Here is a 16,393-nt window from a genome sequence, read left to right on the forward strand (position 1 = left end):
CACCAAATGTCAAGGTTGCCATGAGCAAAAAGCTGCAGGAGCACCACTGTCTAGGTTTAGACAGTACACAAAGTCTTGTAATTTCCAAATTCATGCTGACTGTATTTCCACTTCTGAACAAAGCTGGGTGTAGATGTTGCACACATCTGTTATTATCTAAACTGAAATCTTATTCATTGGTTGCATTTTGTTGTGTTTCATTTGGCTTCAATTTAACATGTAAATTTTCATTAGAAATTTATTGCATAACATACAAGATGTATCTGGATTAAAGAATATATGTGAGGCAGAGAGAGAGAAAGCATTTCATGTGACCCACATCCTGTTTTCCAGGTGTTAAATGTGTTGCTCTATCATTTCATTTCCTGTCCAGTAGCAGGCATATGTACTCGCTAATTTTGTAATTATTATCCTTCCCAGGAGTATATAATGTTTTCTTATGCAAATCGTCCTGAAAAATAAATTCCCAGAAATTAAATAAGCACTGTTATTGTTTTACTGTACATTCAAGGAAGTTAGGTAAGATAGGAGTAACTGTGTAATGGCTATTTCCATCTTCTGATAAGTGTTGGAAAAAAAAAGGCAGCAGAGAGTAAAGCAGGGAGGCAAATGGAAGAGGAAATGTAATGGAAGAAAGTTGACAAACAAGAAAAGGTGAAAACGGAATAGCTACACTATGTGAAATATTGAAAATATGAGAAATATTAATCGGAAAATAGAAATGGGAAGGTAGAATTTTAATTTAGAAATTCAACAGCTATGCTGTTTAAGGATGACACTTTGAGAATACCTGATTGAACTAGACATCATGAAGTTCAGCTGTAATTATTTTCATTCTTTTTAGTATTTTAATAGCACTCACCCATAAATGTACTTTCTTTGTCTGTTTTCAAGGTATTCTCAGTGTGAAAAATCTTGTAATCCAATTTAATGAAAACTAATGAGCTCCTCACAACCATCATTATTACTATTCAAACTTGGTCTGTGGCTTTTGATCTGTCATTTGTCATCATTGTTATTGTATTTTTTTCATGGGGTCTCATCAATTCAGTACATCAATTCAGAGTGTAACAGTAAAGAAAGGGAGTCAAAATACAAAGCTCTTGATTCCAAAGAGTGTTGATAAGGAAATATGAAAAGAAACCTGCACTTTCATGACACCTAAGCAGTGCCATGGGCTGATAATAGGGAAATGTGAGCTGAATGAAATTGTTGGCACATGCAGCTAAAATGAGCTTCCCTGGAGATAAGTAGGAAATGCAGAGGTTGTAGGCGCCTTTACAATTTCATATTGTCTTTGCTTTCTTTTCATTTCCAAACATGTTAGTGAACTGTGAATTGATTTTTGAACATAACCTTACAAGCGCAGCTTCAAAAATCCAAATGTGATGAAAATGAGCCATGAGGTTCACGTTCTGAAATGAGTGACAAAAAGTGTTGAAGCGTTAAAAAAGAGATCTAATTTTCTGGAGCTGCGCTTGCTTTGCTTTGTGAAATCGTCTAATAAGTAGGTGCTCTTCAACCACAGTACTTTACCTTTGAATGTTACATTTTCTCAACCGTTTGACTTTTTCTGTTCTCCAGCTTGTAAACCTGGCTATTTCAAGGCTTTTGCTGGGAACACTAAATGCTCCAAATGTCCTCAGCACAGCTCCAGCCATGACCAGGCTGCCACAATCTGTCACTGCGATAAAGGCTTCTACAGAGGTATCAAAGATCCTTCATCAATGGCCTGTACCAGTAAGTAGAATTATAAATGAAGCAAACATTTCAAGTTGCAGCCATTTTAGTTTTTAGAAGGAAACAGAGAATCCCATAGACGGGTAAAGATAGCATCCACTGTATAAATACAGAAGGTTGGATTTTTCCCACAGCTCAAGTTTACATTTTAATCCACTATGATACAGTTTATTGTATTTTCAATATTTTTTTTATTTTCTGTTATCAGCGGACATCAGGACTACAATCAGGACTGTGGGAATCCATTTCCCTACTGTAGTCATTTGTGTTAATGTATCCTACTTCCTCCATTAGCCACATTTATTTTTATCCTTATCAACACTTTAGGCTTTCTTATCATACTCACTTGACATTAAAGGGGCAGTATTATGTCAAATTTATTTTTTTTAGCTTTAAATGACATTATAAAGTTGTTGTTTTTTCTCATCAAAAACATACCTGGGCATTATTATTATTGTCTTGATTCTTTAATCCACGTTCGAGAAATCCTTTGATCTCCTGTGGCGGCCATTTGGCTGCGCAAAATAAGCGCTCACCTTGGAGTGTAACGTTTGCTGCAACCTTTGAGCAATGTTTTAATTAATTTAAAATCTTATTTCATTTTAATTTGTGATTCTCAGTTTAAACATGCTTTCACAGTGATTTTCATTGCCGGTCTTTAAGTTTTGACAGTCTAAGTTGTATTTTTTGGTTTCAAAAGCAGTTAAAAACAAAGTACTCCATTACAGGCATGGAAATTTCAGATATTTGTGTGTGAAAGATTGACAAGTCGGATGCTGGAGCAAAATATTTAAAACTCTGTGAAAGCCGACCACCCACACAACTTCACACAGACATTTAAGGACATGCTCACAAAACGTCACATTTCTTTGCCAAATGATATCACGGACAGCTTTGAAAGCTAAAATAAAGACGAGGAGCGGCTGATTTCTATCCAGGAACAGAGATATATTTATCCTCAACAACCTACATGCTCACTCTCTTTGCACATTATTTGCCTAAGTTTTCAGTAACACTCACTGCCCCCAACTTGTTATATGAAGAGTGAATTTAGGACAAGGTTTTTGTTTAAAAAAAGATGTTTTATTTGAAAAAAATATATATATTTTTTCTATTGCTTGCTTTTCTCTTTAGGGCCCCCATCAGCTCCAAGAAATCTCATCTCGTTAATCAATGACACTGCTCTCTTCTTGCAATGGATGCCTCCAGTCAACACAGGAGGAAGAAGCGACATTACCTACAACGTTCTGTGCCAACGATGTGATGGTAGTGATGTTGGTGTGAGCCAATGTGAGCCATGTGAACCAGACCTGAGATTTATCCCCCGACCGCTCGGTATAACCGGTACCTCTGTGGCGATACTGGATTATGCGATGCATACCAATTATACCTTCCACGTGGAAGCTGTGAATGGCGTCTCTGGACTGGGTGTGGCTCCGCGATCACTGGCAAATGTTACCGTCAATACACACCAAGCGGGTGAGTGAGCTGTGGTCGTAAATCGCATATTTTGAGAATAAAGCTCTCATCAAAGCGTTTTTGAATATTTTACAGACTTTATGTTTTAAGGAGGGTTAGGGTTAAGTTTGAATAATGTGAACACACTGCTGCATTTTTGAATGTGATTATTCTTATGTACTTTATTTATAAGATGTGTGAATAATTGAAAACTACATTCAAACTGAAATTGGTTTTAATTCTGGGATGTTGGTAACAATGGTGGTAGGAGTTGGCCCAGCAATTGGTGGGTCACTGGTTCAATTCCCACTTTGTTTGCCTCTGCTGTTGTGCCGTTGGACAAGACATTTACCACCATGGCTGCTGGTATTGGTCAGAAGAACCATCATCTGTGTGTGAATGAGAATGACTGATTTCTTTGTAAATGGTCTTTGAGAGTCCTGAAAAGTCTGAAGCTATTTTATTTGATAAAATAATTACACATTGTGTCTTTTGTATCGCAGGTTATGATCTCAATCATAGTTCATATTTTTTACATTTTTCTGTTGTTTGGTTTTGTGCAATTTATTTAAAAAATGTCTTTTATCTTTACATTTCAACACATTTTGGATGGTAGTCTATTGCTTTAAGCCATAATCACTAGGTGTAAACAGATTCTTCCTTTTTGTGTATGTGTGTCCAGCATTTGTTTCACCAAAGACAGACAAGTTACTGTTTTCTAAATGAGGTGGACGTAAAGGGTCAAAAGCACATGCATATTTTTATGCAAGCTGAAATCACAGCGCCATCTAGTTTTCTGGCATAACAACTAGACCAGGTTCAAGATGACTCTGAAACGTCAAGATCTGAAATACTGCCAGTTTCCAGACAGCAGTCTCATCACATAAAATCTGGGAAAAAGTGCTACTAAAAAAATCCTTGATTTTAGGCTCACAATGACATAACTATTTTCTTACTACTAAAACAATGGTACAAGTAGAGCTTTCTGTGGAGTAACATGAATGTGCAAAAAGTAAAGTTCAGACTAAGAATGAGGGAGAGACGGTGAAGAGGTATTTGGGACTATTTGCTTGCAATAATCCCAGGGGGCTGTCCTGCCTGTCCAGCCAAGCAGAGACAGATTAAAATGTTTAAAAATTTTCAGGCAAGAGTTTTTAATTACTGAAACTGATTTGAAATAGTTTCTTGTTTTAGGTACTTCATATACAGCTGCCTTCACAAAGTTCTTTGCAAAAGTTCAAATTCATGCAGTAGATTTACTTTGCTTTTCTTTGTTGGGTCAACACTGAATTGCCCTTGAATTGCTTTGTATGTATTAATATGTAAATGTATGTGCTTCATTATCTGATTCATACTTAAATAATGTTGTGTTTGCAGCTCGAAGTGATACTCTAGAAAATTAGCGGTTTTGCGTCCTGAGCACCGTGCTCTCACTTGACCAGCCTTGTAGTCCAACTTAATGAGTCAATGTGTGAAGCATACTTGTGACCCTCGAAGAGCTGACAGAGCCTCTCTGAGCTGAAACTAATTCTAATTAGCAGAACCCAGCTGACCTGAAGTCTGCTGCACCACAGGTTCACAAGGGATCACTGTCTTGGACTTGAATGAGCAAAAATATAAACACCTGAGGTCTAACCTCAAACTTAAATTTCAAGGGCAGAAATACTGAAAGAATAGCTGATTAATAAGGTCAAAATGAGGGTGGAATTGGGTAGGTTAATACATTATTCCAGTGTATTTGGGAATGTTTTCCCTAAGCAGCATATTAAACTCTGATCAGTTCTCCATTTGCAACAAAAATGTATACAGTACATCTGTGATAAATCCTATTATGTTCTTTTAACAGATCATATGGATTTCCTCATATTTAGCCTATTGTTTTTTGATAACACAAAGATGACAAATGTCTCCAGTGGTTGAATCCAATTTGACACTATAAAAAAAAAAATAATAATAATATAATGATAATAATAATAATTATATTATTATTATTATTATTATTATTACATTTTCCAGTGATAAGCAGTGATGCCTCTTGAATATCATATGTTTTATAATGTGACATGTGTGTTTAGATGTTTTGCAGGAGAATGTTTCATTTTGTATTCTTTAAAATGTTAATTAGCGACATTTGATGTGATTCTCCTAACTTATTAAGCGCTAATGATGGAAGTGATTATGAGCACCAGGCAACAATAGAAACCACCCACTAAATGTGTTATGTTCCAATGAGGAACACTCACACCACAGTAAGCCTCTAGTGAGACAAAATAATTTTTCAGACTCACATGGTGTAATCTCTTCTCTCATATGCTGTGAGAAGCTTACTATGAATAATAAATGCCTGAAGAACATCCACCTCTCTGAGGATGGAGCCAACCTTGTATATATATATATATAAGTATATATATACATTGTTCAGCATTCAAAGCTTTTATGTTTTAAATTCCATGTAGACTCTATAATTATATCTATTACAATGCTTTAGAGCTTTTACTCTAAGTATACTCACCAATATCCGTCACATCTTAGTTAATGTTGTAATAAATAGCCACAATAATCATTAGTGGATTCAAAATTAAGCTTTATCTTGTTGCTGTGACTTTGGATTGCAATTTGTGGCAGTGCGTTTCATTTTTCGATCAGTTTTATTCACTATGCTGGCTTGAGCTTTTCATGACCCCACAGATGTGTTTTGGTTGTCAGCGCTCTTTGTTCATAGACTCTTTGGTGCCACAATGTCAATGTCAGATTGCCTCTTGCAAAGTTTTCACTTTTCCACATAAAAGTCTTTTACAAAAAAAAAATAATAATAATAACTCCATCCATATGGATTGAATCATCGAACAGTTCAATTTATTCAAAATTAACTTAGTTTTATATAGAGGGAAAATTATTTGTTTTATTTTTCTGAAACTTTAATTTAGTTTAGTTTAGTTTAGTTTAGTTTAGTCCTCTGAAAACTTTGACAGGTGAACTACAAACAACTGACATCCCTGTTGTTTCTCAAGAGAGAGAAATCTACCATTATTCTGCAGGATCGGGGATCTTGATCAGAACTTTCATCTGCACAATGCAGGTCTGACAGGGTCCAAAACAAACAAACAAAAAAACTCTGAGTTTTTCAGTTCAATTTAATCCTGCTTCTTTCCAGTCTATTCTAATTCAATACAACATCCCAAAACAATCTGAGTTATAATCTAATTCAGTTCAGTACTGCCAGTTTCAATAAATCAGTGGTTATAAAACAACAGTTTGTGAAATAGTTGTGCATATTAAGAAAGAAACAGGCAATACTTCAACTTTACTTGCAGTACCTCTGTAGGAGCTTGAGAAAATATATATTTTTTAAACTGAAATTTTTCCTCCAAAACTTCAGAATACCAGTAACTGCACCTTGTAATTTATTAAGCAAATGTGAAAATAAACCTAAATAAATAAATAATAAAATAAGTAAAGCCATGTTGCAGTTTTCATTGAATACATGTTGTTGAGCGAGTAACATTGTAGCACAGTGTGCCGTTCAGTTCTTATACCATTAGTAAGTTCCTGCTGGCAGGAAAAATGCGATTCTTCAGGACCTTATTAGTACAATCTCAGAACGCCATTGGAACTGCTTGTTCCAAAACATGCATCATCAGTTTACGTTGTCGCAATTTCACTAAAGGAATCCATAGCAATATCCATAAGTGGAAAAGGGGGGGATTTTGCTTTTATGTGACTCAAGTAAGATGTACTGCAAATAATTAAGTTATTCTGTTTTTAAATAGAAATCTGAACAATTGGAAAAATATTGTTATTTTTCACTGTCATGAATTAAGCCTCTGGACATATTTAGATTGTGTTTTCATATAAGAAAAGCTAATCGTATGATTTTTTCTAATAATGTATTGTCTTGTTTACCCAACTTTCATTTATTCAGCTGTGTAGGTTTTAATTTAATTGCTCAACTAAGGGATTTCAGCTGAAACACTGGTGCTAACATAATACCAGATTTTGTCACTGTATCTCTACCTAATTGCCTTCTGATGCATAGAGGACAATAATTTATAAAGCTGTTTTTAGAGTAGATACGCTGCAAAACATTCATCTTTTTGTAAAATCAGATGTCGGCTGTATGTGTGTCACCACATTCCAGTCTCCCTGGCAAAAGCTGCTAGACTGATGGGAGGATGTCAGAATGCAAAGTAATCTCCACAGAGGAGAAGAGGCAGCCTGTGGGGATGTTCCTATTAGGATGTTTAGGCTGGATTAAGTTGTCAAACTGCTTTTCCTCAGCAGACATACTGTATGCATGCACAACGAGGCACATATATAAACAAACAAGATTCATAAAAATGACATTTGCACACAATTACCACCTACAGATATGCATATTGTTTTTCAAAGATTTTCTCAGTGGCATCCTTGGATTTCTAGCCTTTTCCTCCTCCTACCAAGATACACATTTTGTTTTTCCTGAGACTACATCTAATTCTTTAAACCCAATTAACAAAATTTGCATATACTCACTACAATTATTATTTCTATTGTTTAACTTTAGATCTCTGAAGCTAAAGCTCTTTATATCATATATTGTAGGTAATCCATCATATAAAATACATAATTCAATATTTTGGATTTTGTAGGCTAATCAGATTAAAGTAATCTCTGTTAAGCTACTAATTCTCAACAGACTTCACAAGCTGCTTATGCATCTGTGGCTGCATAACTAGTTTTTATAGTGAGCCAAGATTTTTCCTGGCCAATGACGGTCAGCTGTCATCCTGACGTTTCTCAAAGCAGTGGTGCAGAGCTGGGAGAGCTGGATGATCTCTCTATTTATGAAGACTGAGCTGCGCTCTGCCCAGAACACGCTGTGGGCTAGTTGTTGCTCAGCAGAGCATTTGTCACTGAAGATTCCTCCCACTTATTTCACTGCAGCGGTCTTTGAAGAATCATAGAGAAGTGAGTGCAAATTGGTGCAATGGGTTTGCTGCACGGATCAGAAATGTGCAGCACCAACAGGAATTCACCAATATAGCCTCCCTCTGTATGAAGCATATCAGAACAAGTGTGATCTAGTCTGTTGTGCATTTGTATTCGTCCCCCTTTGCTCTCACATCTCTGAATGTCATAAAGTGCAAACAATTACTTTCCTGAATCACATCAGTAGTAGAACTGTTCTGGGAAAACCTCCATGGTTGGTTACATAATATTAGTGAACAAACAAAATGAATAAGATTAAAAAAAAATATAAATAAGTAAATAAGAAAAACACCAGAGAAAAACACCAGACAAATCAGGGGTAATGTTTAACTATAGCTTAGAGCAGTCCTAATAAAAGAAAGAAAAATAAACATACACACACACACACACACACACACATATATATATATACCAAGCTTTTGCACCTCAATCACTGTTCAAAAGCCTTAATCTAAGAAGCCACCAATACATCCATGGTGTTGTGGGAATGGCCCGAAAAAAAATCCATGCTTGTTTCAAATATGTTTAAAGATTGTCGAGGACCCAGCAGGCATTTCAAAGGTAGTCTCCTGATCACACGAGACCAAAATAAATCTTTCTGAGCAAATGCAAATCACTAAGACTGCAAAAAGACCTGAGGAAACAACACACCAATGATGCACTGACTACACAGAGACAGACGTACAATAGAACAGTTTAATTTAGAGGATATCTATGTGCTGGGTCCATAGGGAAAGTGGCAAAGGTTGAACATTGATGTTCACAGACAGCATCAGTTCAGTTGTTGAGTTTAATCTATTTTGTAAAGAGCAATTAAAAACATTGAGTCTGAATGTGTAAAAATTGCAAAGAAATAACACAAATAACTTGCAGCTGTAATTGCAGCAAAAGCTGACTCCAAAGTCTTTACACTAAGGCATTTAAAACCCACAGCTCCCAAACCTCAAACAGATGTAAAAACTAGGTTATTTTTCTTCCGTGTACTGTGTTATTGTGGTCCATCACCAAAAATTGCAATGAAATGCATTGATAATGGAGCATGAATACTTTTTAAAGGCACTGTATATTTTTAGCATAAATAATATAAAAACTGTAGATTAAATGCACTGTTAATAAGATGAATTTTTAAAGTTTTATACTTTGTCAGTAAACATGAACTGCCTTTCAAGGATTTATTTGATCTTTACATTAAACAGAGCTTGTTAGTAGAAAGGAAACTTCATAATTTAGTGAGTATGAGTCATTCTTTTTAACACTCATGCAAGAAAATATTAATTTAATGACATTAAAACATCAGAATAATTGATTGATTTTGGACAGTTGAACTGTTTGATAAATTAAATAATGGAGGAGGATAACCTTATAATTATTGGTTTAGCTAACAAGAATATACTTAGCTTTAATGAGGGGCAAATTAATGCATGCAATTACTTTTTTACATAACATTATATTTGTATGGATTGGTTTCCTCCCAATAATTGTAATTATTTCAAATACCTTTTTTTATACCCCACCTATATTGCTATATGTTTGATAGTATGAAACATTTAGTTGTGACAAAGCAGCAAAAACCATAGAAATCTAAATTTCAAATATTGTTTTACACTCTTTTCAGGCCTGGCAGTTGGATGCCCTTAAAATGTCTTAATGTGTTTTGTGTGAGTGTGTGCTTAGGTTCACACAGCTTTTCTCTCTTTAACTGCAACTGGATGTGTTGTCATTGAGGAGTTGTATTTATTCAATCATCTGTTGATCTTATCATTTTGCGTGGCTGCAAACTTTCCATAATAGCAGGCCAATTCACACATCAAGAAGTTTCCATACCCACTGCAGAAAATAAGGAATGAAACATTTAGTGTTCAGTTAAGCTTTTTTATATAGAAGAACATACTAGACTCCAATCATAAACATTCAAAACCATGCAAGAGAACCCAGCTGTTTTTGTTTATTAAACTACAGCAAAGCCAACATGGAGATGCAGTAAAAACCTGAGAATACCCTTGTAACCTCCATCTCATTTAAAATGCTAAGCAGCAGCCAAGTTGTGCTAATGAAAGCAATTCATTTATCATTAGCAACTCTAAAACTGTCTTAACTAGACATTTTGTCTGGAGTGAATAAATATGTTTTAGCACAATGCCAGGAAGGATGGGCATCAGCATTGATCTAAGAGAAGCATTGAGTTTATCCATCAATCTGTTCAAAGTTATAAGGCCTTTTTCAAACATTTTTAAGTCCATTGTTCTACAGTGAAACAGCGTCAATCACAAGTGGAAAAAAAAATCAGGGAAGTTTTTTATCTTTAAGTTGCAGTGCCTGGTGAAAGTATTCAAATCTTGCCATTTTCTGTGTTAAAGTGTAATGCAATGTATGTCAAAGGAGTATTTAAACATGTTTGTGGTTCAGGATTTGGGCTTGTTCAGCAGCACCAGAAACACGTTTTAGGACACTTTCCAAACGTCTCACTCTTTCCTAATGTTGGATTATGCAAACTGTGAAATGTTGTAAAGTAGACTCACCCATTTGAGATTAATCATTTCATACATAAAAAAACCAAGACATACTTTTTGTTTTCCTTTTGTTCAATAAACAAAGCCACATTGGAACCTCACAAGTTAAGTTAGGTTTACATATTTTCAGTGCATGGTGAAAACCCGCTCAGTTTTATTATGTTCTGATGCATAAAACTTTAAAAATTATAAAGTGTGACCAGTTAATTTATTCTTAGCAAATTATCTTGACTTGTAAACTTTATTGCTCTGCTGCTCCCATTAGAGTGATCTATCCTTCTGTGGAACAACTGGTCTCGTGAACATTTTCCACTGTTTTGGTGTCCTGATTCAGTGGAGGATTCTCACTTTTTGCTTTCCCCCTGTTCCCTTCAGTTGATTCTCCTCTGTTTTCACCCCCCTGCTCTGGGAAAAAAAAAAAAAAAACTGTCTTCTATTTTTATGCTCAGATGCTGGGGAGATGCAACCTCATGGGATTTTTTGCAGCTCTCCCTGTTCACTCATTCGCTCTCTCCTCTTGGCTTCGTTTCCTTCGTTTTCTTCATCTTTTTTAGCATCTGCTAAGGGTTAACCCATTTTCACATGTTTTCAGATTTTCTATTACATTAGGCTGAGAGCTCTGTAAATAAATTAAAGTTTATTTTCCTAGAGAATCTCATAGATGGAGATATCTTGAAAGGTGTCTGCTTTGTGCCAAACGAAAATAGGTTATTGCATAAGAATGCATGGGTTTTTTTCAAATATTCATTTGTTTTTTTATCTTGATGCACAAAAATATTTTTTTTACTGTTGGTTTTCTGCCTAACTAATAGACTGTGCAAAAAGCATGCTAAGAAACTCTTGCATAGTAATGTCCCCTATGTGGTTTAAGCATTTCTTTTGTGGCTTTGACAGCTACTAACAACTAATTTTTAATTATCATTCAAAGTTTCTGAGATACTACTTTTCAACAGATTCCTCCAAATCACAAGAATTAATCTAATATTATTTCATGCAATAAGTTCCTGAAGGCCTTAGAGCTCAAGCATTATGCGTCTCCATCACGGAAGCTGACAAACTGTCACCACATAAAGAAAAGCCTCCTTTCTGCATGAGGATGTTCTGCCTGTGGGTTAAAGTTAACCCTTTGTATTCCCTGCTAAAGTTTTGTGGATTTCCTATGCAGTGCAGAAGTGAAAACATTCAGTTTGTCATTTTCAAGAATTTGAAACGTGAAATTGTAAAATAAATATAGAAGACAGGACAATATATTTTCATTTAACTGAAAAACAGAATTTGGTCGCAGAATGGCCGATTAGAGCAACGGAGCATTTTCACCTCATGATTAGTTGAAACCAATTATTTTCATGCACTGTCTGAAGAAAGGTAACCTTTTTCTCTCAGTGTCTGACTTAACATAAACTAAATTCTTCTGAAATCAATTGTGTTAGAATAAAGAAAATTATTTATTTTTTTCCACATATCAGAATGAGAGAGCCTTCTTATTCAGTTTTATTCTTCACTAGCAACAAAACACTCCCACAGCATAATGCTGCCAATCACCTTCTTTAGGATGGTTTCTTAGGAATACACAAGCCAGTCTCCTAAAATGTAGGTATTCACCTCAGAATACATTTGCAAGCTTTAATCTGACTTTTGAGCCATTAATCTTCTGGAGAAACTGTTGTGGTATTTAGTAAATAGATATAATTTTGGTCTTTTTAATTGGGTAAAAATAGGTCCAGTCTGTTTTCATGTCAGGGAGAGAGGGTAAAAAGAAAAAGGTTATGTAGCCTTTATCTCTTTCCGACTGCATGAAACCAGACTTGTATCAAAAGTCTGAATTTTTGAATGCTTACATGAAAAACTAATATTTTTGCAAGTGTCAGCATTCGATTCCTGCTTTCGGCGTGCTCCACTTCTTCTCTGCTGCGCTTTTTAATGCGAGTGTTTGAGCTGCTGAACTGTGAAGTGTTCTGTCTGAGCCGAGAAAATCTTGGCTTCATGACAAGACGGAGAAGTTGGTTCTGCAACACAAGCGCAACTGAATGAATGTAGCGACATGTCGCAGTCTTAAAGAGCCCTGTCCACTTTGAGTCTGCGGCCATCTGTCTGGACCAGGTTATCTGCTTCTCTGAGGATGAGAACCCTTTAGGAAACACGTCTGGTCCTGCATTAGTATTCCAGTGATAATCCTTCAAACAGTAAGCTCAGCAACAGAGAGCTATTAGTTTGTTGAATCTTACCACAGCAGCTCTGGGGATAATTGGTGGTAAATATTTGAACTTCTGATTGATGATTTTATCATGCTTGTAGAATCATTTTGCCCAGATTCCCTGTGGTAGTCACAGGCCTGGTGATATAGAAAAAAATACTTTTTGAATCTGCTCATTACACAAGAGTTTGGTGGTAAAATAGCTGCTTGTTTGTCATTTTTACCTTCAACTTTTCTTGAAATTAGGTAAACTGCTTTCAAGTTGTTACATCATTTTATAAAGATTTTCTACAACAAGTTTTGAAGTGATGATCTACAGGACCCGGCATTTCCCAAAATGACTACTTTACCTTCTTGTTAAGCTATTTTACCTCTTTGAAGTTTTAAAATGTTTTGTTGTGATCTGATGACTTGAACTCTTTTAGGTCATTAGTTTCCACAGTCTGCTGTTCTTCTTAAGAAGGACTCTTCTTGAGTCAGCTCCAAACTTGTTAACACTAAGGTGCATTTTTTCAGTCTTTTTTAAGTCCTTCATGTAATATTTAAATTCTCTGATTTCCCTTCTTTTCTGCCTTGACTCAGGTCCTGCCTTCGTGGGAATAGTTAGGAAAGACTGGGCCACCCACAACAGCATTGCCCTCTCCTGGTCAGAAGTAGAACAGCCGCCTTCAGACATTGTGGACTATGAAGTCAAATACTATGAAAAGGTAAAATTATTATACATCAGTGATACTTTATCACTTTTGTTTTCTGATTTTAAAGGTATTCAGAAAAACAAAATGATGTGTCTTGGTCTTTGATAACAAGCAGGAGTACAACCCAGTTATCTAATTCTTGTTCAGCATTTACTCATTATCTGTTCACGCCCATCCAGGAGCAGGAGCAACTGAGCTACTCGTCAACCCGAACCAAATCCACCAGAGTGGTAGTCACGGGCCTCAGACCCTCGACTGTTTACGTCTTTCATGTGCGGGCTCGTACTTCAGCCGGCTACACAGCTTACAGCCCCAACTTTGAGTTTGCAACTGCACCTGAGGGTATGAGAGTGAATGTTGGAGTTTGTGTTCATAAAGGTCTGAGGTAGAAAGCGGGCATGTTTTTAAGTCACAAGCTTTTCAAGCAATCCAGAAGATGCTCATGTCATTATCATCAGTTAAATCCTTACAGAAATTTGTGATCTTTCTTTGCTGCACATCAATAAAACTAATTAATGTCATTCATTAATTAGTTTTGAACTGAATTAATGTGGTATAGTGTGAGCTATACCACAATCTCAAAACTTCTTCAAATCTGCTTTTGATTTTGTTACAAATATATCATATAATAAGATAATATAATGTGATATGACTCTTCAGAAGTTTAAGCAATAAACTCAAGCATATCTTGTTGGAGATTTTCATATTTGTTTTTATATTCTTTTATTTTTTTTTACAATTGTCTGCAAAACCTATTTCTAGCAACTGCATCTGAACATTTTTATTTATGTTAATTGCAAGATCACCCTTTGGTGTGAGTTATTTGCTGTGCAGTTCCTCCTCAAGGACGTGATCAAATCAATACGATGATCTACATAATGTACTGCTATCTATCATAGGCAGATCACCCTAAATTGACAGGAGCTACCTTGAGAATTTCTGTCAACTGCAGCTGAATTAAAGATCAGCTGGGATCCACCGTTATAGAAACAAATAAAGAAAGAAAGGAGAAGACAGCCTGGATATGTACAAGTAAAGTTAAAAAAATGTGAACATTGTGAAAGATCTAAGCTGGTCGTTGAAGGTCCGTTCGGCCAATCTTCAACCAAGCATTACGGGACCAAATAAATCAGACTCAGCGTTTGGTTCTGTTACCTAAAACCTAAAAGTCATACAAAACAGGGATAATCGCAACCCTAAGAGCCATTCAAGAATGTAAAGGAGCTTTACAAGGAGTCACCTGAGCCTGGAATCAGTTTATCTTCAACTGCTATGCAAAGATGATGCCTATTCATGAGTTATAAGTATTGCAGTTCTTGTGGTAAGCCAGTCCAGAGGGAACATCAGAGGTATCCTACAGGGGCTAAGGAGAAAAAGGCCTGCACTGATGCTGAGTGGTCCAAAGTTTTCTTTTCAGATGAAAGGAAAGTTGCCGTTGCATTTGCAAATCAAGGACTCAGAGTTTGGAGAGAGAGTGGAGAGGCACAGAATCCATGTTTCTTAAAGTCCAGGGGGAAATTTCCACAGATAGTGATGGTTCTAGTTGCCATAATATCTAATGGTGTTTGTTCACAGTTTTTTTTTCCTGAAATGACAATTATATTTAAATTATCCAATGGTAACTGGTCTTATTATTCAAATTTTCTAAGACTTTTTGAATATTGGGTTTTTACTATAAGCTCCAAAGTTACAAAATATTTCAGTTTAGGTATAAATAAACAACACAATATTTAACTTCCACTTCCTGAAATAAGTGACCAAATTTTTAACTTTTTTCATGATATTTAAATTCTTTTGTGCTGTGCTTGAAAATGGTGTGCTGATTTTTTCATTATCACCTCTTACTTTCCTCCCACTTTCTGTAGATCCAGACATTGCTGATCAGGGTCAGGTTCTGGTTGTTGTCACAGCTTCTGTTGGTGGCTTCTCCCTTCTGGTCATCCTTACCCTCTTCCTCCTCATCACAGGACGGTGAGACGTCTTATTTTTCTTTCTGCATTGACTCTTCACACATTTGCCTTTCTACGCAAACACCATTCCTTCTCCAACTCTACAAAGTAATGCTTCAGAAATCTGTTAATGGACTCTTTTTTTTTTTGCCACTGAGCAGACACTCTTATTTTCCAAATGGCTGAACCCATTTTCTGCCTAATTACCCAGCATGTAACACACGTACCAGCAGTTTGCTCCATTCCATTAACCTCCACAGGTTTGCCCAGACTGCTGTCGTCTGTTCACCTCTCGTTAACAGGGATTTACCTTTAGTAGCTCATGTTAAAAAAAACCTATAAAAATTAACACAAAAAAAATAAAAAATCACATCTGTAGTTCTAATAATTATCTACTCAGTTTACCTCTGGGCAGTGATGTAAACTGAAACCATCTGAACTCAGAAAATTGTTGCCCTTCACAAATGGTGGGGTTATTTTTTAATATTCTAACCTTTGGTCCTGATTGTAGTCACTAAAATTTCCATTCCAATTTTACCTGAAATTTATCGTATTTGGGTGGTAAAACGTTTACGGTAACATTTCTGTTACAGTTTTCAACACTAACCAGACGGGAATGAAAGCTGTTTTGTTGTACTTTGTACTCTGGGAGAGATTCAGTACCCGTTTTGATGAGTAGGTGTCAGAAAATGTATTACATGGAAATGAGCTTTACAATCCATTATATTTGATCTTGTTGCATTTTATTTAAGCATCAGTGACTCAATAAAAGTATGGAAAAACTATTTATATATGTGCTTACAGCAATAAGAAAAAGTCCAGCTGCATTTTAAATCATGACATTTTCAAAGAGCAAGCTTCCAAAAAATGCCTCCTTTA

The 16,393-nt window shown here is 35.8% G+C and overlaps 1 protein-coding gene across 1 annotated transcript in view; it reads left to right on the forward strand.

Annotated features, from left to right (window-relative positions):
* Positions 1-16,393, forward strand: part of LOC129369489 (ephrin type-A receptor 6-like) — a 51,639-nt gene that overhangs the window by 26,862 nt on the left and 8,384 nt on the right. The window contains exons 7-11 of the mRNA XM_055044931.1: positions 1,585-1,740; positions 2,875-3,219; positions 13,453-13,577; positions 13,745-13,907; positions 15,431-15,536. Of these exons, the coding sequence (XP_054900906.1) occupies positions 1,585-1,740; positions 2,875-3,219; positions 13,453-13,577; positions 13,745-13,907; positions 15,431-15,536 (895 nt within the window). The remainder of the gene's footprint in view (positions 1-1,584; positions 1,741-2,874; positions 3,220-13,452; positions 13,578-13,744; positions 13,908-15,430; positions 15,537-16,393) is intronic.

Source organism: Poeciliopsis prolifica, unplaced genomic scaffold, assembly GCF_027474105.1.
Source record: "Poeciliopsis prolifica strain line A6 unplaced genomic scaffold, Auburn_PproV2 SCAFFOLD021, whole genome shotgun sequence".
Taxonomy (NCBI): Eukaryota; Metazoa; Chordata; class Actinopteri; order Cyprinodontiformes; family Poeciliidae; genus Poeciliopsis; species Poeciliopsis prolifica.